The sequence below is a fragment of the Tachypleus tridentatus genome, chromosome 2 (assembly GCF_004210375.1).
Source record: "Tachypleus tridentatus isolate NWPU-2018 chromosome 2, ASM421037v1, whole genome shotgun sequence".
Lineage (NCBI taxonomy): Eukaryota > Metazoa > Arthropoda > Merostomata > Xiphosura > Limulidae > Tachypleus > Tachypleus tridentatus.
In genome coordinates, this window is record NC_134826.1 from 80,539,174 (window position 1) to 80,563,527 (window position 24,354).

The 24,354-nt window shown below is 31.1% G+C and overlaps 1 protein-coding gene across 1 annotated transcript in view; it reads left to right on the top strand.

Annotated features, from left to right (window-relative positions):
• Positions 1 to 24,354, top strand: part of LOC143244334 (prolyl endopeptidase-like) — a 64,238-nt gene that overhangs the window by 12,401 nt on the left and 27,483 nt on the right. Inside the window, exons 4-11 of the mRNA XM_076488802.1 lie at positions 166 to 334; positions 9,995 to 10,096; positions 12,514 to 12,656; positions 13,331 to 13,443; positions 14,695 to 14,840; positions 19,437 to 19,541; positions 21,474 to 21,578; positions 23,066 to 23,146. Of these exons, the coding sequence (XP_076344917.1) occupies positions 166 to 334; positions 9,995 to 10,096; positions 12,514 to 12,656; positions 13,331 to 13,443; positions 14,695 to 14,840; positions 19,437 to 19,541; positions 21,474 to 21,578; positions 23,066 to 23,146 (964 nt within the window). The remainder of the gene's footprint in view (positions 1 to 165; positions 335 to 9,994; positions 10,097 to 12,513; positions 12,657 to 13,330; positions 13,444 to 14,694; positions 14,841 to 19,436; positions 19,542 to 21,473; positions 21,579 to 23,065; positions 23,147 to 24,354) is intronic.

The following is a 24,354-nucleotide window of genomic DNA, read 5'->3' on the forward strand; positions in this document are numbered from 1 at the left end:
ACAGTAAAGTATTTAAACAAAGAAACTAACGAGCAAATGTGTGATTAAAAGAAATTAGTTCATAGATTTTTTTCGTATCTTAATCACATGTATCAAATTTATTTCATTTGACTTTTGTCTCATTAACTAGTAACTATGTTTTTACATTTGTTTGTGGTGTTTTAGTGTCATATATGTCCAGGAGAGTTTGGATGGGGAAGCACGTATGTTTCTGGACCCAAATAAACTTTCTGATGATGGAACAACTGCTTTAAGTTTTAGCTCTTTCTCTGAAAATGGGGAACTACTTGCATATGGACTAAGTGAAAAAGAATCAGACTGGGTTAAAATAAAGGTGAGAAGTTAAGTAACAAAGCTTGCACACTTTTGGAAAGCATGGAATTTGAGGTCCTTGTTTTAATGTCATAGCATGAACATTACATGAAATTTGTTGTTTATTTTTGTTGTTGGTTAGTTTGTAAATACAGTACGTACCTTTTAAAACTTAGATCTCTGAAGCTACTATTGTAATGGTGTTTTATGAACTTTGGTGTCATGTATGTAAACAATATACATACACAGTAATAAATTGGGTAAGTCTGATGGTGTTAAATCTCCTTAATATACTGTAACTAAACTATGATTGAAATAGTGTATATATACATGCTAAAAGTCTACTGCAGTACATATTTCATTATTTTTTGTTGTTTTTTATCTGCTTTAGCTTTGTAATATATTGAACTAGTATCTACCATGTTTCTTGACAGAATCTTCCTTGTAAACTATAATCATAATTAAACTAAATGATACTGTATGTGTATATCATGCCCTTCCTTCCCTGTGATGGCTTTTATTGGTTTAGTCCTGCCAGCTTTTCATCTAAGTATGTGATAGAGGAGTGGTTAATTAACTATAGGAAGCGTGTATATGTGTAAAATTGGCTGGTTTGAGTTGAAAAAATTTTTATGCAGAGAAGTGAACAACATTTCAACCTTCTTCGGTTATCGTCAGGTTCATTAATTTGATGTATTATTTATGATGTTTTCATATTGACTTTCAGCATGGGTAGGTCAAAATGAATATCTCAACACCACTTTACAGAGTTACACTCAAAACTTAATCTGTTTCATTATGAATATATGTCAATATATTTTGGATCAAAGTGTAATTTGTAGCTGAAGTCTTAATATAAATTTTGATTTCTTCATTTTAAGAGGAAATATTTAAATAATTACTCACTCTCAACATGCTGTATCACACGACACTTCTTCACTCTGAATTGCTCATTTCTATATTTCCTGTTGCCTCTCTATGGCCTTTTAACTTTCTGTGGAATTTATCACTTATACTGTACATATTCTCAAGCTAAACTATCATTTTGTAGCAAGAAAATTTCGCTTTACAGAGATGTGAGCAATGAAGTGAAGGCTACATGTGACGGCTCTCTTGTAGCTTCCTTCTTGCAATGATTCAGAGTTGAAAGTAACAGGAGAGCAGTTTACCAAACTTTTGTGCTCTCTTAAGCAAATTATTTTAAAAGGTAACTGATAGATGATAAAGCTGAATGTTAGGTGTTCTTTTTTTAAATAAATATATTTAACTATTACATTCTTAATGATCTTTATTAATATCTTTAATTAAATGTAATAGTATTATTTGCATATTAGTATACTGAAAGTTAATATATAAAATATAATGATTTATTCTAATGAAAGTTTATTAAAAAACATATAAAGTTTGAAAACTTTTAAGGTTTTATTGTTTTTATAGATGATACGTGCATTAAATAAATTGTTAGTGACTGGTGTATATATGTATTTAGTTTAGTACAAGCACATTGTAACAAAACACAGACTATTCATTTCAATTATAAAAGTCAGATGAATCTTTATTGTCACTTTCTGAAGTTAATGAGCTGTTTGGATATTCAGTCTTGGAATCAGGTCGAGTAAAGTTCTTCAACTTTTTTGGTGGTTAACTGGGAAATAATCTGACAGCTTGAGGTTGCTTTGTTGGTGCAGTGGTGACTTTTAGCCTTTTATTCTTCCATGTAAAAGTACATTCATGTTGAGCTTTTCTCTACCTTTTCATTGAACACATGGTGGTTGACTCATGACGAGAAGATTTTCCATTCATGATTCTTCCTGAGGTGATAGTTTGTCAGCATTCCTGTAAGGCAAATGAAATGTGACACAATGTTGCTGTTGCTAACACCTGCATACATCATCAGTTATGTGAACATGCAGAGATTTACAAATTCTTTTTTTGAATATTAAAGTATACTCTTCTGTATTCCCCTTTCCTGGCTACCTAATTACAAATGTGTAACACTAAGTTTCAACTCTTTTTCACTCACACTTAATTTGGTTCAGTTTAAACCTAACACACGGTTACAGTGTTCTGCTAGAACACATATCATTCAGAAACTCCTGCTGACATCACTTGCACAACTCTGCCAGTTAGCAAGATCAACTCACTTTGTGTGTGTCCAAATATTGGTTCTTTGACTTGATGTCAAAGCAAGAGTCTCTGCTGTTGCCTTGAAATGAACTGGGAAACATAAATGTATTGTAACAAAAAAGTGTGAACATGTGTGTTTTGATATTTACAATATTTTTTTTCCTTTCAAGATACTATACTTTATAGTCTGTGTCAAACAGAGAAAATCTTTATCATTTAGGGGCTATTATCATCATGCTTTTTTTAGCAATTCATTGTAAATGTCCATGTTAACAGTTACCCCATCAAATGCCAAAGAAACCACCAGCTGCTTGTGATATCCTGAATCTTCAAATAGGATTGTGATTGTATATGCATCATCCAAGGCATTCCTCAAAATACATCCAATTGTATATCCATGTTTACTACTGTAGCTATTAATTTCTCATCTTTTACTGCTCATCCCTCCAAGACAACTTGTTTTTTCACTAACAGTTTTTTCTAGGTTGAAAACCATCATACAAGATTGAGAAAAATGCATCTGGTTTACACAGGATCTAAGATACTTTCTATCTGAAGGAATCAGCTGTGTATCCTATAAGCTTCCTAGCCTTGTTCCTTTTATCACAGTTATCAACAAGTTTTGAGCCATGCATTCACTCATCATTTATGGTTGTTTGAAAACTTGAAGGGTTTCCTAACAATATTTAACAAGTAGGCTGACTTTAACGTTTTAGTAAAGGTATCTTCAGCTTGACGCAGCAGAAATGAACGAATTAACAACTGTGAAGTTTGATGTTCCTATCCTTGGTTTTTTTACATGATCCCCAAACTCAACTGCAATTTTGTGATTCTGCAAATGTAGGTGGTTAATTTAGATAATGACAGAAGAAAAGATAATGTTACTTTAATAAATGCCAGATCTAAAAGTTAAAAGGTTTACAAATATTTCAATGAATTCATTGATTACATTTGTTAAATTAAATCTTAAAGACAAAGGGCTGCCAATCTTATATAAATAATTACTGAAAACTTTAAAGACAATAAAAAAAAACGTTGTTTTATTTTACTTTTGATTCATAAAATATTTAAATATATTATGAAGATGTTATGGAGGCCTAGGTTCAAAGAATCGTGCTAGTATGAATTTTTGATTTGAAAACTTCAATACTAATCAGACTTTTTATATTGTATTTGACAGTGTGTTTCATCAAAAATGTAATGCTATTAGTGAACTTGTCTATGTTTACCTTGGCCTGACCATTAAGTCCTTTCTGATTCTGTCTACATTTGATGCACATTCTTAAAGGATCATTATATATATGTATATATATTTATATATTTCTAAATAAATATTTATAGCACATTCTTAAATTGGTGGGTATATTTTTAATATACTAGATGAGCTACTGTTATAGAAAAAGGTACCCAGGTTTGATGGAGGTTAATGACGTTCCCCAATTATTTTGTTCACTAGCAGGATGGAGTGATGAAGGGGCTTCTATTCAACCATACTCAATTCATGGAACAGATGCTAACATTCAACTTCCACGGTGATAAGTTTATTATCTGATTTGTGTCCCAGCTTATGGGTAACATGGGATTATGGAGTCATTAATGTAGATGATAAAGAGCTGAGGCTGTTGTGTGCAGGTTAACTATAGCTGTCTGTTTCAACATTATGGGGGTTTAAAACTTAATATGTACTACAAGTCATATGCCCAACATTTGATAATTATGTATTACTGGCTGGGGTACCCATTTGTTGAATGAGTGAAAAAAAAACTCATTTGTAACAAAGGATAGGAAATTGTGCTTCAATTTTTTTATTTCTTAAAATAATAAACACTGAACATGTAATAAAAATACATAAAGGTAACTGTATTAAAAGGAAATATTTTTCTATTTTGAATACTTCCATTAACATGACTTCATAACCTTCCTCATGTCATCCTGTATCACTGTGCCAGATTTGGTACTGATTGGTCAAGAAATGTTGAAAAGTATAAGAAACATACATGAAATGATAGATGTACAACAATGTATTTTTTTCCCAAACACGTGGTTTGTCTTGTATAGTAGGTTAAATATATTAAAACATACCTTGCATTATCATCTCATTGTTTTCTCATTCTACACCTTTATCATCTCTAATTCTGGTGATTTCATGACCAATATAGTGACCTACTTGCAATGACAGAAACATGGTTAACTGTTTATATATCATTCTTTTATGAAACTCTCCAGTTCCTGCACTACTTGTAGCAGTTATTAACTTTGTGGACCGTATCTGAAGTCGCAAGAATGGGAATGCTCACGAGAAACAGAAGTTGCTTTAAGACATGGATGGTTTGAATGTTCACAGATTTGTCTGTGCAAATATTCAAATGAATATGTGATAAACATGATTAAATATTTTTCAGTAGATACAACATGCAAGAATGCAATTATGCTTCTCAAATCTAAATCACTGATATGCAAAAAAGTGTTATAAATCCTTTCTTGTGCTTGCTCTTGTACTATTTTTAACCCTAGAATGCCAGTGTGGGGTCACTATGACCCCTACTACCTGATGTTAATGCTGGCTTTCTAGGGTTAACAAGACTAAAGTGAAGATTTCACTTAACTGAAATAACAAGATTTAAAGACCTTAGACTAAGCAGAATTGAACTTTTCTTTTTACTACTATTGAATATCTACTTTACCAAATATGGATATTATTTTAAGCCTTTTTAATCTTAGAATGTCAAATAAATTATATCAGTTCTAGACTTACTATTTTATGTGCAAAAAATATTTCTGGGACCATGCTATTGTTACATAGAATTAGGACTAAGTTTCAACATTCACTTAGTTTGTATGAACGCAAAATTTTAAACAATATTCTTTATGTAAGTGTTGAATTTCTTATTTTTTATGCATACATTTTATTTATTATTATAAAATTATCTAAAATGTAAAAAAATAGATGCTATCAATAACTTTAACTGAAATAAACAAAATAGTGATGATCAATAATATTGTGCAACAAGTATACTGACAACTGGATTCATTGTAAGGGTGCTTGACTTGTAATCTGTGGATCTCAGGTTCAAATTCCAATCACATCAAACATGTTTGCCCCTTTCAACCATTGAGGCATTATAATGTGATGGTGAAACTCAATATCAAGAGCTGTTAGTGGGTTGTGATGACTAGCTGTCTTCCTTTTAGTCCCCTTGGTGTGGATTCCCGATATGGTGAGTGGATCTCCCAGGGAAGGTTCTGTTTTTTCAGTTTATCTCCTCTGGGATCTAAGCACAGATAGCCATTGAGTAGCTCTGCACAAAATTCAAATCAAAACAAACCTCTAGGATCTAAACATCCACCTATGTGTTTGCTGTGCATGGTGACCTGTGAAGGGGAGGAAAAGATCCTGGTGGTTGAAGGGTCCACCCTAACACACCACTTTGGCCTTGAATTCCTGTAGATAGGCAATCTTGGTGTGGTTCCCCCAGGGTCAGTTGGGTGGTCCACTTGGGTTAGGATTAATCAAGTACCAGTGTTGGATGTTATCAACAGATGTTGTGGATATTGGTGGTGTTTGGGTATAGTGCTTGTGAAACCCTGGCATTACTGCAGTGTCCTTGTTTGGCATTGTATGTATCCCTTCATAGGGTTCCATGGTGGATGGAGTTAGTGGGCTCCAAAATATTCTTTCTTTATTATGGATCCCCCAAATAAAAATCAAATAGTGAAGAAACAGATCATAGGTAAATGACCATGTCTTGAAGATTCTGAGCAGCAGTCTTCAACACCTGTACCTCATTTCTGATACAACATTCTCTTTCAGACAAATATTTAAGGTAAATATCTCCCTTTTTTATTCAAAAGGGACTGGAGGGGCTTACCGCAACATTCTGGTGACATCTTGGTAGAAACATCCACGTCTAAATATATCTGTTGAGGTTACTTCCCATGCTATTTCAAATTTGTCATGAGGAGTTATTGTTGAGAGGAATATGAAGAACATCTCCAAGTCAGATTCTCACTGGTTTCTCCACCCAGGGAGTTACTGCAGTGAGGAATATCTTCACTCACAAAGATGGAATTGTGATGCCAACCAGTGCCCTAATTTTGATGTTTACATTACCACGTCCACTAAATTGCAAAGTGTGACCATATGTTTTGAATCCTCTCAGATGTTTTCACTGTTAGTAGTTCAGCCACTCAAATACATCATGTCATGGTTCCTTCCTTGATGTGTGCTTGTTGCAGTGGGAAGGACCACATTGATAGACAACTGCATAGCAGCATTGACTAACTGTATTATCCATGTGGCTGCTCAGTGTGTTCCTAAAACATGGTATTCTCATCCATGGTGGAATCCTGCCTGCCATATAGCAAGGAAGGCTCAAAAACATGTCTGGGATACCTTTTGTAGGTATCCTACACTTTCAAAGTCAGAAGGAATCTTGGATCAAATTCACAACCAGCATCACTTCTACTACGACTTCCAAAGTCGTGTGGGGCAAGATTCAGTAGGTCAGTGGACAGTATAATTCTGTCCCCCTTTTGATATTGCTCTTTGATGGTCAAGAAGTTGCTGATGCTCAGAGTATTGCCGGTACTCTCAGTGATAGCTTTTGCTTGGTATCTGGCACTTCTGCTTCATCCTCCACCTTCTTAGCTATCAAGACTTGGATAGAGGGAAAGCCTCTTTCCTTTAAGGCTGATCGTCTCCATGATTATATTCACCCCTTTACACTGTTGGAACTCGAGCTTGCTCTCCATCAGTCGGATTTGATGATATATACTATGAGATGCTATGCCATCTCTCTCCTGCTTCTCTTGCTATTCTTCTGGTTGTTTTAACCAAATCTGGCAGGAGAATGCTTTTCCTAATATGTGGCACCAGGCTATTGCCCTACCTTTCCCTAAGCCTTGGAAGAATTTCAAAATTCCTTCAAGCTACTGTTCAGTTGCTTTGAGCTGTCTCTGTAAGGCCTAAGAGAGGATGGTTAATACTCATCTTGTTTGGTTCCTCGAATCAAACAACCTCCTACCACCCACCCATTGTGGATTCCAATGACAGTGTTCTGCAGTGGACCACCTAATTTGACTTGAAATGTCAATTCGAGAAGCCTTTCTTGAGTGACAACATCATGTATCAGTATTCTTTGACCTTGAGAAGGCTTATGATACTACGTGGAGGTATGATAGTTGAAGAGACCTCCTCTCATATGGGTTGTGGGGCCATTTGTCCATTTTTATTAAACATTTTTTAATGGGTAAGCAATTTCAGGTTAATGTGTGTTTGACACTTTCCCATTTTTCTGAAAGAAACTTGGAGTTCCTCAGGGCTGTATCTTGAGTGTTACTCTTTTCAGTATAAAGATCAATGGCATCAGTGGACAACTCCCTCCTATTGTTGCAAGCGGGTTATATGTTGACAACTTCCACATCTTGTCAGTCGTCGAACATGAGGTTTATTGAGTGGCAGCTACAGACTGCCCTCAGTCATTTGCTGAAGTGTACCACAGTAAATGGTTTTAACTTTTCTCTCTAAAACCGTTTGCATGCACTTTTGCCACCAATAGGTTATTCACCCTGGTCCTGAACTTTGTATCTGTGAAGTTGTGCTTCTTGTGGTCCCTGAGGCAAAGTTTTTTAGGCTTATCTTTGACCATAAGTTCACCTTTATACCACACGTCAAGCAGCTACAAGTCAAGTGTACAAGAGCACTGAATATCTTCTGTGTCCTCTCCTTCACCTCTTGGGGAGTAGATCAATGTTCTATGCTAAAGATCTTACATGCTCTCATTTGATCAAAAGTGGACTATGGGTCTCTGGTCTATGGCTCTGTTTTTGTTTTGTTTCAAGTTAGATATGTTTTATATAATGGTATAGGATGAAGTGTATGGCTCTGATAGGAGTCTCTATCAAATTCCAAATGTATTTGAGGTTTTGAATAAGAACTTACTTTTAACTTCAATTTTGAAACAATCTTATTATATCATTCTTTATAAAATCTGAATAGTTCATGGTATGTAAATTGATGATAAATCATAATAAAAAAAAAGAGCATAATTACTTAGGTGGGATCTGTATGACCTTGCCAGATATCATCCCAGTATAGTTAATAGTTAAAAACATAGCAATTTTAAGAACACTATTCCAAGGTAATAAATAATAAAGTGAGTACTTTATGATTTGAACAACCATAGCAACCAGTTAATATTAATTTACATAACATTATCATATTGTGATGACAATTACCACACCAGTTAATTATTTTAGGAGTGCATTTTGAGCTTCCATAAAAACAGTTGAAGAAATTTGATTATGATTATTATATTGTCATTAATAGCTGAAAACAGAACAACAAAACTGTATGATGGAATATTTCACAATTGACTAAATGCTATAAAATTAAAATTACTTAACTTCACTCTTTTTTCTGTCACAACTCTATCCAGAACTAATTATTGCATTTAAGACATTTCTTTATACCATGATTCATGTTATCATTGTTAAAACCATTACTATTATAAATTACAAATGGAAATAACTGCCACCTATCAACACATAACTGCAGGAGATATAATTGTTTTTAATAACTTATGACCAAACGTAAACAAACTGTACAGATCAAAATTAAAATGTAATGTATAAATTAATGAAGCCAGTAATATAAAAAAAATGGAAATGTCACAGATACTACTAAAGAAAACTAAAACCTCTTACAATTAGAATGCATTAACTCATTAGTTAGGCTCCTATACTATTAACAACATTCTTAGACTGTAATCTAAATAGTGGCTTTCAAGGATCAGCTGTTCTAGTGAACTTAGGGTAGGCTTGAAGGCCTAACTAAGCTGGCTATGCTATGTAATAATATAGAGGAAAATTATTTCATGGATTTAAAATATTGTATTCCTGCATTCCCCCAAAAAATTTACTTTCCTTGAGGAATTTCATCTTTATAGTTGGATTTTGGGATCAGGAGTCTGTGTTCCTTTACTTATGACCAATGCTAGTGAACATGTTGCATGGATTAAATGAAAAAGAACAATTCATTAAGAAATGCAACTTTACATGATAGCTTCCCTTTCAATGAATGTAATTTTATTTCATCATTTCTATCCCTGAATATTTAAAAGTATATGAAACATTATACTCGGTGATACTGCAAAAGTTATTCCATAATTTATGAGCATATAAAATTAGTTATATAATAAAATGTTCCAGAATCTGCATAAGTTAAAAAAATAAACACTGTTTTATTTAAGGAAACAAGCATAGATACTAATTTTGTTACCAAAGGTACATTGGAAAAAAGTATTAAAATTTATTATTATTATTTTTAAAGTAATACATATTTAACTTTTTATAAAAAAAGAAATGTATGTAATAATGGTCAATAAGTTTTGGGTATCATACCATTTAAAATAGATAACCAGCTGCAAGAAACTTTAATGGTGGCTTCACTGGTTAAAAGTTTTCAGACTGTGAATAGATGATCTATTTATTTTACTGACATGTTGAATTTGTTTCTTTCATAATCAGCTTCATTTTGTGTATTGTTATTTTTCAGATCAAGGATGTTCCTACAGGAGAAGATTTCCAAGAGGTTTTGGAGAATATTAAGTTTAGTGATGCAGCATGGACTCATGATAATAAAGGCTTTTTCTATTCAGTAAGTATGTGGAATTTCTCCAAATGTCAAGAACTTTATAATCCAGATGGATTTGGCAAATTTATTTATTTTTTTACAAATAACAAAGATTTTTGTTTTGTTTATGTTATGATTTTTAGTGATTTAATTTAATTATTACGACTGTGGGTCTTTTGATTTAAACAAACCCATTTTATTTTAAGGACAGAACCACATTTCCCACAGCAAACATATGCTCGACTTTGGAGACAAAGTGCTAACAATTTCTTTGCATATTTCTAAGGCCCAAGTTCAAACTTTAATACTCCTGGTTTTGAAGACTATGAAATAAAAACATGGCAGTAATTTTAGTTGAAAGCTTTATAATCCCAAACTGAATGTTTAAATTAAAAAAACAACAAGGGTATTCAGAAAAATTTTTTTTCCTCTTCATCTCACTCGTGATTAACAATTTCATGGGTGACTTATGCTTTAAGCATTCTAGATTAAAAAAAACAACAAATTTAACGTATTTAGGACACTGCTAATTATGGTTGTCTTTTTAATACAAGGAATAGGCAGCTTTCAATAAGTTTGCTGTCAAAAGTTCCTCATAATTTTAAAATGTCTTATGTTTATTAAGATATTTTTGAAATTTATCAGGAAACATGTTTTATAGATTTAGGTTATCACTTGTTTTACTTCAATAGTTTAATAAAGTTCTGTGTTTTTTTTTCTTGTTTTTACAGTCAGTAAAGTAAGTATGTGACATGCATGTTGTTACCCACTTTTATTGTCTACTTTAAGCAAATCAATGTTATTTTTATAAAATTTCAATTTGGTTTGATCAGAAGAGACAGTTGACATATTTTGTGCAAGTGAAAGTTGTTTTATTGCCCCTTTGTGCCTCAGTGGTAGGTCTGAAGGCTTAAAACACTTAAAAATAGGTTTTGACATAGGTATCATATAAATGGTAAACGTATTATGCACATACATAAATATCTTTTCAACCTAATGGGTGGTACTAAATATTGACAGATATAGAAGTGGTAGTTTCTAAAGGTAACTGATATACTTTATACAGGTGCAAAATAAAAATTAAACAAACAAGAGTATTAAAAATTATGAATTTTAAAATGTAGTAGGGATCCTGTTGTAAAAAAAAATTAATGGAACAAGAAATAAAACCACAGTCACAACTTTATAAAATCTGATCCCTACTTTGGCCTACAGCGAAGTGTATAATGTTGGTGTGTAGGAAATAATATTTTAATGAGTAACAATATAGCTGTTGTATCTCAGAACAGCTGGTATGGGTGTTAACACTTTTATTTATAAGGAGAAAACAACATTTCGACCTTCCTGGGTCATCTTCAGGTTGCAAAAGAGAGTGTTTGCAAGTAACCATTGCCAGACACGTCTTAGGGACAAGAGTATAAATGGGTACGGGATTGTAATGCCCCTACAATCCCATACCAGTTTTTACTCTCATCCCTAAGATGTGTTCAGGAACGATCAATTATGAACTCTCTCTTTCTCAACCTGAAGATGACCCAGGAAGGTCAAAACATTGTTCTCTCCTTATCAATAAGTGTTAACACTCGTACCAGCTGTTCTGAAATACATTTTTATTTCAAGTAGGTTTCTTGTCATCAAGAATATAACTGTTGGTTAAAAGCAATCCATTAGACTGTGTTCCCCTGCTATCTCTAGGCACTTAAATTTATGCAGCTGCTTTGCAATTATATTCCACTGTGCATTGATTATACAGGGCGTTTGGAAAGTCACTGTGCATTTATGTATTTATTAACAGACGAAACTGCACAGTGACTTTCTGAACACCCTGTAGTTAACACCATAGTACCCATTATTTAAATATGTAACTACTTTACAGTTAGATTCCACTGTGCATTGAATGTAGTTAATGTCACAGCTCTCCATCACAATTCCTTACAGCTGGTACTAGTATTTCATAATTTCAAGCTAGCTAGATTGTATGCAACCATTTGTTTTAACTACCTCATATATCTGTTTTTCACACTTCACATAAACTAGGAGTGGGTGTGATTTACTGTGACAGACAGACGCTGAATTTGAGAGACTGCAGTTTGTGCCAAACTGCTATAAAAAGAAAAGATAAAAAAGCCACCTGCAAAACCCACTGTTTGATCAGGCAAGAGTTGGTGGTGGTGGTGTTTGACACTTTTATTGAATCTACAAGCTCATAATTAGGAGTGACTAAACGTTATATATCTGTGCAGAAATATCTGAAATGTGTTAAACTAAACCCACTAGGCTATATGATCTTCCCCTTTCACATTTGTATACTTTATTAAATTTGAGCATTCTTTCCACTAACAGTCTATCTACTTTGAGCATGTTTGATGGATGTTTGGGTAGAACAGTGCATAATGTGTTTGTGTAGATATATATATTTATTTGTATTGTTGTGGTTACAGAAATTTCCTGACCAAAATTGTAAAACTGATGGGAAAGAAACAGTGGCTAACATGCATCATAAGGTGTATTACCACAGGGTTGGTACCAAACAGTCAGAGGACGTATTATGTGTTGAATTTCCTGATCACCCTAATTGGTTGGTGTAGGTATACATTATAGTGACCATATTTTTAAACTTCTTAATGATCAAAGTGAAAATGCTATCTTTGATAGATTTTGTTTTTGTTTTTTTTAACAAACTTATTTTGATACATTAAAAAGAACATGTTATTGCTAATAGACTTCTTGAAGACCAAACTAAATGTTTTACAAAATTGTTTTTATTTGGTTACCTTTGGAAAGTTATTTTTTATATAAATTTTTTATATAATGTGTGTGATAACCTCCACATTCCTCTTGCTCTATAATGCATTACCAAATAAAATTATTAGGTAGTAGTAAAAGTTACTTTGTTGTCTGTAGAACTTTCAGTTGACCACTGTGAATTTCTAATGTGACATGCTGTTTCATCTTCTTGTTACTTTCCTGCATGGCTTTCAGACTAAATATACGATTTTCTTGCACATTTATGGATTTACAGGCATAAAACTATGTTAAATTTACTGCTTTTTATGGAGTTTTCACATATAAGTAGTCTTTATTCACTAACTCGTGTTTAATCAATAATTGTGTAAGTAGACTTGAATTGCCACAATTGCTATCTTGTTAGTAAGATTATTTTATCTCATGAGCAAGTGGTAGTATTATTTTAGATAAGTAGATTATTGTGCAATAAATGAGGAACATAATTTAATATTTTAACTATTCTGTTTTCAGCGGAACGTGTGTTAGTGATTGTGGCCGATATGTGTTTGTTTTTGTTCATGAAGGCTGTCACAATCAGATGGTTTACTTTTGTGAGCTTCACTTACTTCCTCAAGGCATTAATGGTACGTTCTATATGTTTTTATATTCAATCAGCATAGTTTTCCCAAATAATTAACCATATTAATTGACAGTTTTAAATAGCAATTTGGTTTATTTTTTTATCTTATTTTAACAAATGAACTAACCCTCACTTCTGGCTTTAAGTCATACAAATAAATATATTGCAGAAACTGAGAAGTTTATATATAACTTAGAATCTGAACTTTCAACATTTTGTTTTTGTTATCTTAATGATGCTAGTACTTCAAAGTTTGCTAACAGTATTGTTGTTCTAGATTCATATATATCAAACATAGATATATTGTTTCTTCTCAGTAAATAAGATATATGTGCACTTCTTGAATATGAGAAACTTCACAATAATATTGAACAAAAAAGGCCTTGAGTCGTTTGAATATTTTGCCATTGCCTATCATGCTTACTAAACCCAAATAAACTTATTTTTACGTCCTAATGTAGAAGAGAATTTCCATATCTCTCAAAAATATATATAATTTAACATAAATATTTTTAAGAAGAGAAAGCACTTTAAAGAAACTTTAAAAAATGTCCATATCTGTGACTTGTTTGTGAGTGTTCTAAACTTTCCTTAAGGTTCCTTTGTTCACCCCTGCTTAAATCACTTTAGTTAATTAACAAACATTATTTATTATCTGTTCTACACTTTTTTTTTTTACACATATGTTTTGGCTATTTTCAAAGGTGGGCTACAATACTCAGTATTTAAGACTGCATGTGACATCATAAACAAGTGGCAACAAAGGGTGATGGTGATAAAGCCACAAGCTGAAATGGAAAATCACATGAGAATGAAGAGATGAATGATTATATTTTCAAGGGATGATGGTGTCTTAGCAAATAAAACCTTTACTTTAAAATTGTGGGAAAAATTCTTTAAAAAATCAAGAAATATATTCATTGCTAGTAAGACTTCCTGTGGTTGCAACTTTGATTTTTTTTTTTTAATTCATCACTCAGGTGTATCTAATAATGTGTATTAATTTATTATGAAAGTAAGCTTTTATTTGTATGTACATTTATTTATACAATTCAGCTATTCTTTCACATAGTCATAAAAACATTTGTTATAACTTCACTTTTAGCTTTATTATGCAAATTAAATTTATATTTTACACATAAATTGTTTACAGAAGACTCAATACACCTTGAAATTTTATGGATGAAAATTATTTTAAGTTGGAGTATGTAGCTCTATACATTGTGTATTAAGTGTCATAGAAATGCTTTTCTAGGAAAACTTCCACTGACTTGCATTGTGGACAAGTTTGAAGCAGAATTTGACTATGTAACCAATGAAGGTACTGTATGTACTTTCCAAACCAATAAAAATTCACCTCACTACAGACTCATCAATATTGACCTAACACGATTTGAAGAGGCAAGTATATGCCTATTGAACTTGATAATATGTTTTAATAAGTAGAAGCCTTTAGTGATAAGCACTTTATGAAAGTTTGATGAAAGAATTATTTATCAGGGTTTTGAATTTTGTACACAAGGCTTGTTATGCTTTAGTTTTGCATTAAGTTTTAGTTATGTAGCTATCAGTGTGTGTGTGTGTGTAAGAACTTGAAAATATGCATTTTTTACATCAAATTTATATACTGTGTGAAAACAGTGTATTCTTTCTAGTGTGGTGGCATGATTTGAGCTACTTCTGCAGTTATAAAAGTTGTAACTGAAAAATAAAATTATGTGAAAGACATTGGTACTAAAAACATAAAAAGTGATTACCATTAGAAATTTTTGAATCTAAACTAGATGTTTTTTGGTAAATTGAAAATGTATGAAATAAAAACTATCACTTAAACATAACTCTATAACATGCTGTTTCTCAACACAGGCTCAACTGTTAATTTGAAAACTAGATTTTGTACGTGCTTATTAGCAATGTGATTACAGACTTAATAATGCCATTCACTAACTCACTTTATGAAAGAAAAGTTTATAATAATGGTTGTATATTATTGAAACTAATATTAACTGGTAGTTTATTTCACTGTGTGTTTTCTTTGAAAGTTACCCACTACCTTTGGATGTTCTGAGTTTCCTTGATTTTTTGCTAGAAGTCTTGTGTGTTATCCAATAGCTTGAAAATTGTAGAACTCATAAGGAATACACTCAGCTAACATAACCCATAATAACAGAACTCACAATCTTCCCTATCAAGAAAATGTACTTCCAATATGAAGATAGCTGTTATCAGTGATAATAAGGCCTAGTTATCAGCAGCACTCAGTAATCTCTACATGGAACATTCCAAAGTTAACACCTCAAAATAACTACACTCAAAGATTTGGTTCATATATATATATATGGATAACACATTTCTAGTATGACAATGCACTGCAAACAAGATTCAGGAATCACATGAAAAGATGACATCCCATGGTACAATTTACAATAGAAATGGTGAAGAACAAGAAACTTCTATTCCTTTACCTGATGGTTACAAAGTTACATAAATCAAGCCACAGGTGTTTACAAGAGTTCAAGAGCTATTTATAAATACCTTGTCTAATTTAAACTACCCCAACATTGTAAAGGAATATACCATAGGCCACCTTGCTTCCAGAATGATTAAGATTTGTAATATGTAAGAAGCTATGAAGAAGGAAGGAAAACACATCATTACAATCATACTTAATGACAAGTACCTGAAATACTTAATAAAAACTAAAGACAGTGAACAGAATGACAAACATATAACACTATTTCCATATATCACTGAAAACAAACACACAGTACTTAAACACTGTAAGGTGCTCAGAAACAATGATGCAGTGTGATCATGGTTACATGGGTACATAAAAACATTTTATGTACAACATTGTTTGTGAATTTGTGGTTTCCTGTCCATTGGAGAAACAAAAATACTCAAAAAAAGTTAAAATTCAGGAACAAAATAGTATTAAAAGATTTGGCAATACTTATATAAATGCAACAGCTTGTAAGATGCTGTGCATTATAATTTATCCCAGGTGAGTCTCTGATTTATTATATTATGTATTATGATTTCAATTAACTGGAAATTTTAATTTTAACTTAGAGGTTAATTAAACATCTGTGTTAAATTTACATTTGTCAACATGATTGATACAAAAATTTTTGTTCTTAACACACATATTTTAATATACAAGTAACAGTACAGTTTATATTGACAGTTATTACAAATAGTTGTTACAAGTAGTGATTTGTAATGAATGTTTTACAACTTGCAAACAATATTTAGTGTTCTATTTGTTTGGAATTGAATATTTTATCTTTTGGTTCAGGTCTATGACTAGTGAATTAATTCTGAGTTGATACACTGTAGACTTCTCTTGACAGCTAGCTAGCTTGAAATACACACAAGTTTTTCACTGACAACAATATCTAATGTCCTCATGGAAATACGAATGTTCAAAGTTAATTCACTGAAGTTAAATGGTTTGTGATGTTCAAAATTTATTAATCTTCCAGGTCAGATATCTGTAGTTTTCCAGTTAATAAGCATTAATCACAGTTATATTTTCAGAGACTTATAGTACACTGACTCTTGACACATTGATTTATTAATTTTTAGAGTGAAGTTCTCGAAAGTTCAGTTGTTAATAACATTAATTGAAGATATGCTAGTACTTTAGTAAAACACATATTGTTAATTCTTACGCTCTAGAATCTTATACAAATATAGAGAATAGGCTAAACTTGTGCAATACACATTTATCAATACAAGTTGCATACTTGTCTACATATATATTAAACTGAAACAAACAGATATGAAAATGATATTAGCTCCATTTTACATGCCTGAAAAGAATTTCTTACAGTGAAGTTGTTCCAGTGCAATTTTAGGTTTAGTAGATAGAGTAGGTTTAAGAATCACTCCTATTTGTTGTGAGTTACTTATTATAATGTACATATTACTAATGCAGTGTAGTCTTTTTAATCTTGCTTGTTTACAGAGTCATGATTTAGAAAGGCAGACCCACTTGCCAAACCTATCTCGTACATCCTTTAACAAACTGCTAGTACAGTAATTAGATTGTTTTCAGTACAAAGTATTTTTAATTTCGTTTTGAGTCTGAAAGTTTCTCTCATTGTTCAAATACAACAGCATGGTTCTTTTGTTCAAGTGAAAAGACCAGTTAAATCTTGGATGTCACAGCATGTGGTTGTTGGACATTTTTTGCTTTGTGCATGTTATTATTCATTATTTTTAAGTGCATTATTTATACAAATGATAATTATTGAATGTACCAGTACTATAAGTATAAAAAAATTATTCTCAAATTTTTTCATAGCTAATAGCAAGAAAACAAAAGGTCTAAGGTAAGTACTGGTGTATTCTCGAGGCAGTTGGTATGGGTATTAAAACTTTAATTAAAATAAAGTACAGAACAACGTTTTGACCTTCTTAGGTCATCTTCAGGCTAATAAAGAGAGGGTTTGGAACTGTTCAAAGCATTGTTCTCTTGTTTATTTTAATTAAAGTTTTAATACCTATACCTGCTGCCCTGAGAATACATTTTTACTTTCAAGTGAGTTTCTTGTCATCACGAAGGTAACTAATGTATTTGTTTTTTCATATACATTTTTTTTGTTTATTGCTGTAAAGGTAACTGAAGTGTAAAAGATAGGAACTTAAGTTAGATTAATTAATATAATGAAAAGTAATAAAAGTTTTTCCAAGGCATGCTTGTGATCACATCTTGCATTTTATTATCCAATACAGTGTGAGCTATGCATTCATAAAGTGATTTACAACTTTTATGGTGGGATTATTAGTTAGATACAGTTTATAGGGCAATAAAACAATGAAATTAAGTATAAACAAGTATACAGTGCAACACATCTTAAGCTGTTTAGGATATAAAGTTGTAGTGTTCTGTTATGATCTACAGTCATGCCACAAAGAAAAAACTAACTTACTTTTATTCAGTATTTCTTATGGTGGTTGCAATGTTGGTTAAAATTAACAAAGTATGTATAGAGTTAGCATAGAATCAATAACAGATAAAATAAATGTTTTACTGACAAAAACTTTGATATTTATTTAAGATGTTTTAGAGGTGACACAAACTAACTTTGACAACTTTAAAGCGAAGGAAAGTATTTATAATGCTAACATAAAAATCACTTTTCATTTTGAGCAGTCAAAACTCTTAACTTCATATATTTACAGACAAATCTTCAGTAAAAAAATGATTGAAAAAATGTGAATTTTTCTGTACTAAAGACTTGTAATTTTTAGTGAAAGCTTATAAAAAATATGTAAAGATGTATTAAGTACTTTTGTAGTTGTAGTGTATATACTTTTATGGGGAGTTAGAAGATCATGTAAAAAAATACATGTTCATGTTCATAGGGTAGAATTAATTGAATTTTATAATAACTGTGATGCTATGTTTTTATATCAGAAATGCATCCTTCTGTACTTCTCTGTTCATATTAACAGTTTCCTTATTACTATCCAAATAACAGTTGTGACAAGTAACAGATTAGAATTATACATCATAGTAATAATAATATTGTGTATTAAATACAAAACAGAAGCTAAAGATATTTTATTGTTTCATAGAAATTTGGAGTAAAATAATCTAGTGATACACAATTTTGTTTGTTTCAACTTTAGTTCCTTAGTCATGAAGAGAAGTTTTACAACAAAAATAGTATAATTGTAATTAAATATTTAGAAATAAGCAGTGCCTTAAATTTTCATTAATTGAAATATTCCTTTAGTTATGAGAAAGTCTTAATACATTTTTTTTTCATTCTTCAATATTATTAATAACTAGTGGCTCTCTGTTATATAATTCTTTTACACAGAAGTATTTTATATAATATTTGTTATGCAATGTTTAGTTTTATTGTCAAATGACAAGACTGATTTACACTAAATTATTTTTTGGTACATAATTAACTATTGCTGTTGACTAATTGAGTCATATATTTACCTAAAGTGACTTGTTTATTTTAATCAATTTTTCAGGGTAACTGGGTTGACCTTGTGCCTGAAAAGAAATGGGATATTATTGACTGGGCAGCATGTGTTAATGAAGACAAACTAATTATATGTTACATGCATGATGTTAAGGTCAGTGAACTTGAGTTTTCTTCCTTTTTTATTTCTTTTTAGTTGAAATTTTAATTTAATTTAACATTGCTTGAATTAATCTTCCTTAATGTTATTTATTTTGTATAACTGAATACTCCAGCTTTAGATAAGATTTTACATTGATTTCTTGCCCATATTTCATCAAAAGATTGTAAAATCCAACAAATCCAACCCTTTCACAATAGGTCATGGATAAAAGGCCATGTCATTGCATTTGTTAACTTGCATTCAAAAATTTGTTGAACTATTTTATGAATTTATGTCAGTAAGTCTGGAATTACATTGTAGGTTGTAATTCAAACTTTAATGTTATATGTAAATTAATTTCTTAACTTAAAAATAAATATTATAAGAACACATCTAAATATATATTGTAGGGAGTCATATGGTATGTTTAATGCATCTCTGTTTAAAATTAGATGTTTGTGTTGTCATAATACTAAGTCTATAGTTTCGTACAAATTAGGAAGTCAGATTACTAGTATTAACAAGCTAGAATAAGAACCTCATATCTTTTCATTTTGATGAGATATGGCCTATGTACTGAATCAAACACAGTGGCCCTATTCACCTCTTTCTATTTTTCAAAATGGTCTCTTATATACACTTATTTCAATATATAACGTAAATAACCAATCAACAGCTTAGAATGTCCCCAGAGTGTTTTTTTTTTTCAGCCATTTAAATCTGTGAAAAGGTTACCACGTTCTTTTGATCCAAGTTTTCAGTGAAGTTGGTTGTTTTAGTCTGCTCAAAGCTGCATATTTTTTTTTTAAATTTAAATACATCTTAGTTACTAACCTTGATAAATTATAGTAGAATTCTATGGTATCAGTATAGTTACTTATCATATTTTCATTATTCAGCTGTATATATAAAAAAAATCTAAAAATGTTTTTATATCCTCCATATGTGAAATTTTGAAAGGCTTAACAGCTTGTGTCCAGTAACAACCAAGTGCAAAGATTGTATCAAGAAGAGATAATTGTTTGATTTACTTCTTGATTTATTAGTTTGATAATTTATTTTTAAATAGTAATAATCTATATATGTATATGTAATATATAATAATTTAAATGTGAATGTATATTACAAAATACTAGTCCACTAAAACAAAGCCAAAATGGGGAAGAATGAAGATCAGTTTTATATGACTGGATATGTAACATGAGTCCATGTGCACTGCATCAATGCAAGCTATGTAATATTAAATAAGCATGACTGGAAGGTCAATATAATAAAAAATACATGTTAATATATAGTGTTATGAGACTACTCAGACTGAACATTTGTATTTTAATGTTATGATATGTAGTCATTCTAGCAAGAATAAAGCATAATTTAAACTATGTTCTTTTTATTTTATGATGGTCATGAGCTTGGTCAAGTGACAGACCCCACACAGTTAGACCATAGAAAATAACATAAAATATAAAGTCTTACTGAAAACAAAGATTTGATATGTATTTAGGAAGTTTTAGAGATCATGCAAATAATGTTTGAGGTTTTTGACATGAAGAATAATTTTTGTAATCATAACATGAAATCACTTTGCACTCAGACTAGTAATGAAATGGACACTATTTCACAAATAAATCTTTAGTAAAAATATTTTATTAGAAAATCTGATTTTTTCTAAACAAAATACTTGTAATGTTTCCAGAAGTTTACCAGTTTTTATGAAGACACATAAGCTGTATCAAAACATGTAATGTAAATACTTAACATGTGCAAATGTGTGGGTGAACTTGTGTATATTATAATGAGCCTGAAGCAAAAGGGTTAATGTTCACTGAAATAAAACATGAGTATTTTATGTTTCTGTAATCTTGGGTATAAATACAATTTCAAATTAAAGTGTTTATGTTTTTCCAGTATCCTGTTTAGACTGTGTGAATATTTATTTTTCAGAACATTTTACAAGTTAATGACCTTAAGACGGGAGAAAAAATCACTACTTTTCCTTTAGAGGTCGGCACTATAACAGGTTACTCTGGAAAAAAGAAGGATAAAGAGGTTAATGTGTTTATTTAGTATATTATGTGTGATACTTGTTGCATTAATGAAATTCCATATATTTGCAGTGAATAGAGAGTTGAGATGAGATGTAATATGCTCATTTCTGAACCTAAGAATATGTAAGATTAAACAATTTCATTTGTTTTTAAGAAACGTAGACAAGCTTTTAGTTTTTGTTGTTTTCTTTTGAAATATATAAGACAATTTGCTAACTAAACATTTAAAAAGCAAGCTTCTTTCTTTCATTTTTATGTAGTTTTGAGTATTCCTGCTTGTATACAACATATACAAAGTATAACCTTATATTTGCTAAAAATCTATCTTCCCTTAAAAATATAGTTATCTGTACCTTGTTTGCTCTTCTATTCCTTTCTATTTCTTTTAGTGTTTTTATTACTTCACGTACAAGTAGTTCTCAATTTATGTGATAGTTACTTTCCAGAAATTGGTTATATAAATCAAACACTATTTCCCATAATGTATACATGATGCATGCAATCCTAGTGGAAATGTCATTAGTCAAGCCTCGATGTAATGCAGCACGGCCACCTATACTCACATAGTCAACATAATATTGCTACAGAAAACATCAGCTCCAGTGTGTTGCATGATAAATTGATTTTAGTGACTGTTGTATGAACAAATGGACCCAATAATCATCTGGCTACTGCACAGATAACCACAATCTTATTGTCATTGTAATGTCACTTTAACTATTGTGCATCATGTTATCATGGATGTTAGTATAATAGAGTGTCTGCATCAGCTAAACCTTCAAGCATACAGCGAGTAAATTTTATCTTATATTTCTACCATTACAATACACAAATCACTGGAAAATCATGCTAATCCGAATTTGCAAGTGCATAATTTGAGAAGTAGTATTCCATCAATCACATTAAGCCAAATATTTAAAATTAATTCATGTAAATTGAGAACTATCTGTATGTTAAATTACTTATTAAAATATTGAATTAGTTAATTAAATTTAATGTTATATTCTCTGTACATAACTTAGTTAAGTATAAAGCAACTTGGGTCTGCTTCTAATGTTACCGAAATGAAGCAGGTGAGTGTATGTTTGTGAATGCAAAATGATACCTTAACACTTAAGTTTCATATGAATGTATCATAGTAAAACATGGGTTACCAGTGGCAAAATTTCTTGCTAGTAGTGAGCAGATAATGGTATTTGTTTTGAGATCATAGTCATTTTTTGTGTATAATTTAAAATTTGTGGTCCATCTGCTAAGATCAATTTTGTGGAGACTATTGGGTTACATCAGGATCCATGAGGACTTTGTTCATATTGAAAGAGAGCTCAAGAAATTGAGAACTTTATATTATGAAAAGGCAACAGAAATTTAAATTCATGCTGTAGTAAAAAAACAAAAAAATGAGTTAAAGCATGTTGAGTTTGATATATATTAAGATAGTTACCATACCATATTGTTGATTTCTTTACAATTTTCTCTTTTCTTCAGATCTTCTATCAGTTTGAATCTTTCTTAACACCAGGAATAATATATCACTGTGATGTAACAAAAAAGAACTTAGAGCCAAAGGTTTGTGGTTTTTTATATATGTGCACTTTTTGGGAATGGAATAATATTTTGATACTACATATTGTTTATCATTTGTAATTTATGTGACTTGTAGAGCAAACTACAGTTTATGGACAAAATGCAGTTAATTATACAGGGTGTTTGGAAAATCACTGTGCAGTTTTGTAAACATATTTTATTCAACCTATTTCAAGCCATCAACTGATGGCAGTGTTTAGAAACAAAATAAGAAGGATTTAGGCCTGTGTTGATGCCAATGGGGGTCACTTTCAATATTGTTTATAATTGTCATTCATATGTACCTCCTGTATTCTATATTGAAACATGTCTGTTAATAAATATATAAATGCACACTTTCCAAACACCCTGTATTTTAACCAAAATTTTCCTATAAAGGTAGTAAATCTGACTAAGTAACTTACTGAAATTATACTTTTTTTTTTTCAAACAATAAAGTAGATATTTTATATTCATTTATGATATTAATTGTTAAATCATACTCTCATTCACATGGCTCTATAACTAGTTCTATAGCAGTTGGTAAGAAGATTTCTCAAAATGGTGCCTCTTGGTGTAGACACAGAAACTATATTACAATACTTTGATGAAACATGATTTCTAAAAACCTGCTATTTTGTGTAAGGAATTTAAATTTTTGTAGTAAATTCTGATTGAATGCTACTGATTCACCAAATGAAACTCTTATTGAAGTATAAATAATATTTTAAATACAGAAATTACAAAAACACCTAGGCTGAAAGGCCTTTAAAGTAAAGCTAGCAAATTGATGGGTAAGTGTGAAAGTATCTACAAAGAAAAAAACAAACAAAAAAAACTTATATTGAAACGTTAACTTGGGATTTTAGTTTTCAATTCTACACCTGCAGATTTTGTGGCCTTTTATTTCTACAGTATGAATTCACAAGTATTAGTAATTTACACCATGTCTAGTGTGGGATAATAAGATGTTGTTTACACTGGGCAAATAACTTCAACACCAAGTTCCTCAATGTTTGTTTAGGAAGTGATGACTATTGTGTAATTTGAAATGGAGTCTTTCATGCATCCTTGATTTTTTTTCTGAGCCTGAAGTCTGTACCTTCTCCTATGAATCCCATCTGTGATGATGAGGATTTTGACAGTCTTTTCCCACCAATTACCTTTACCAACTATTATTCCAATTGTGCCATGTAACTACCGAGAACTTT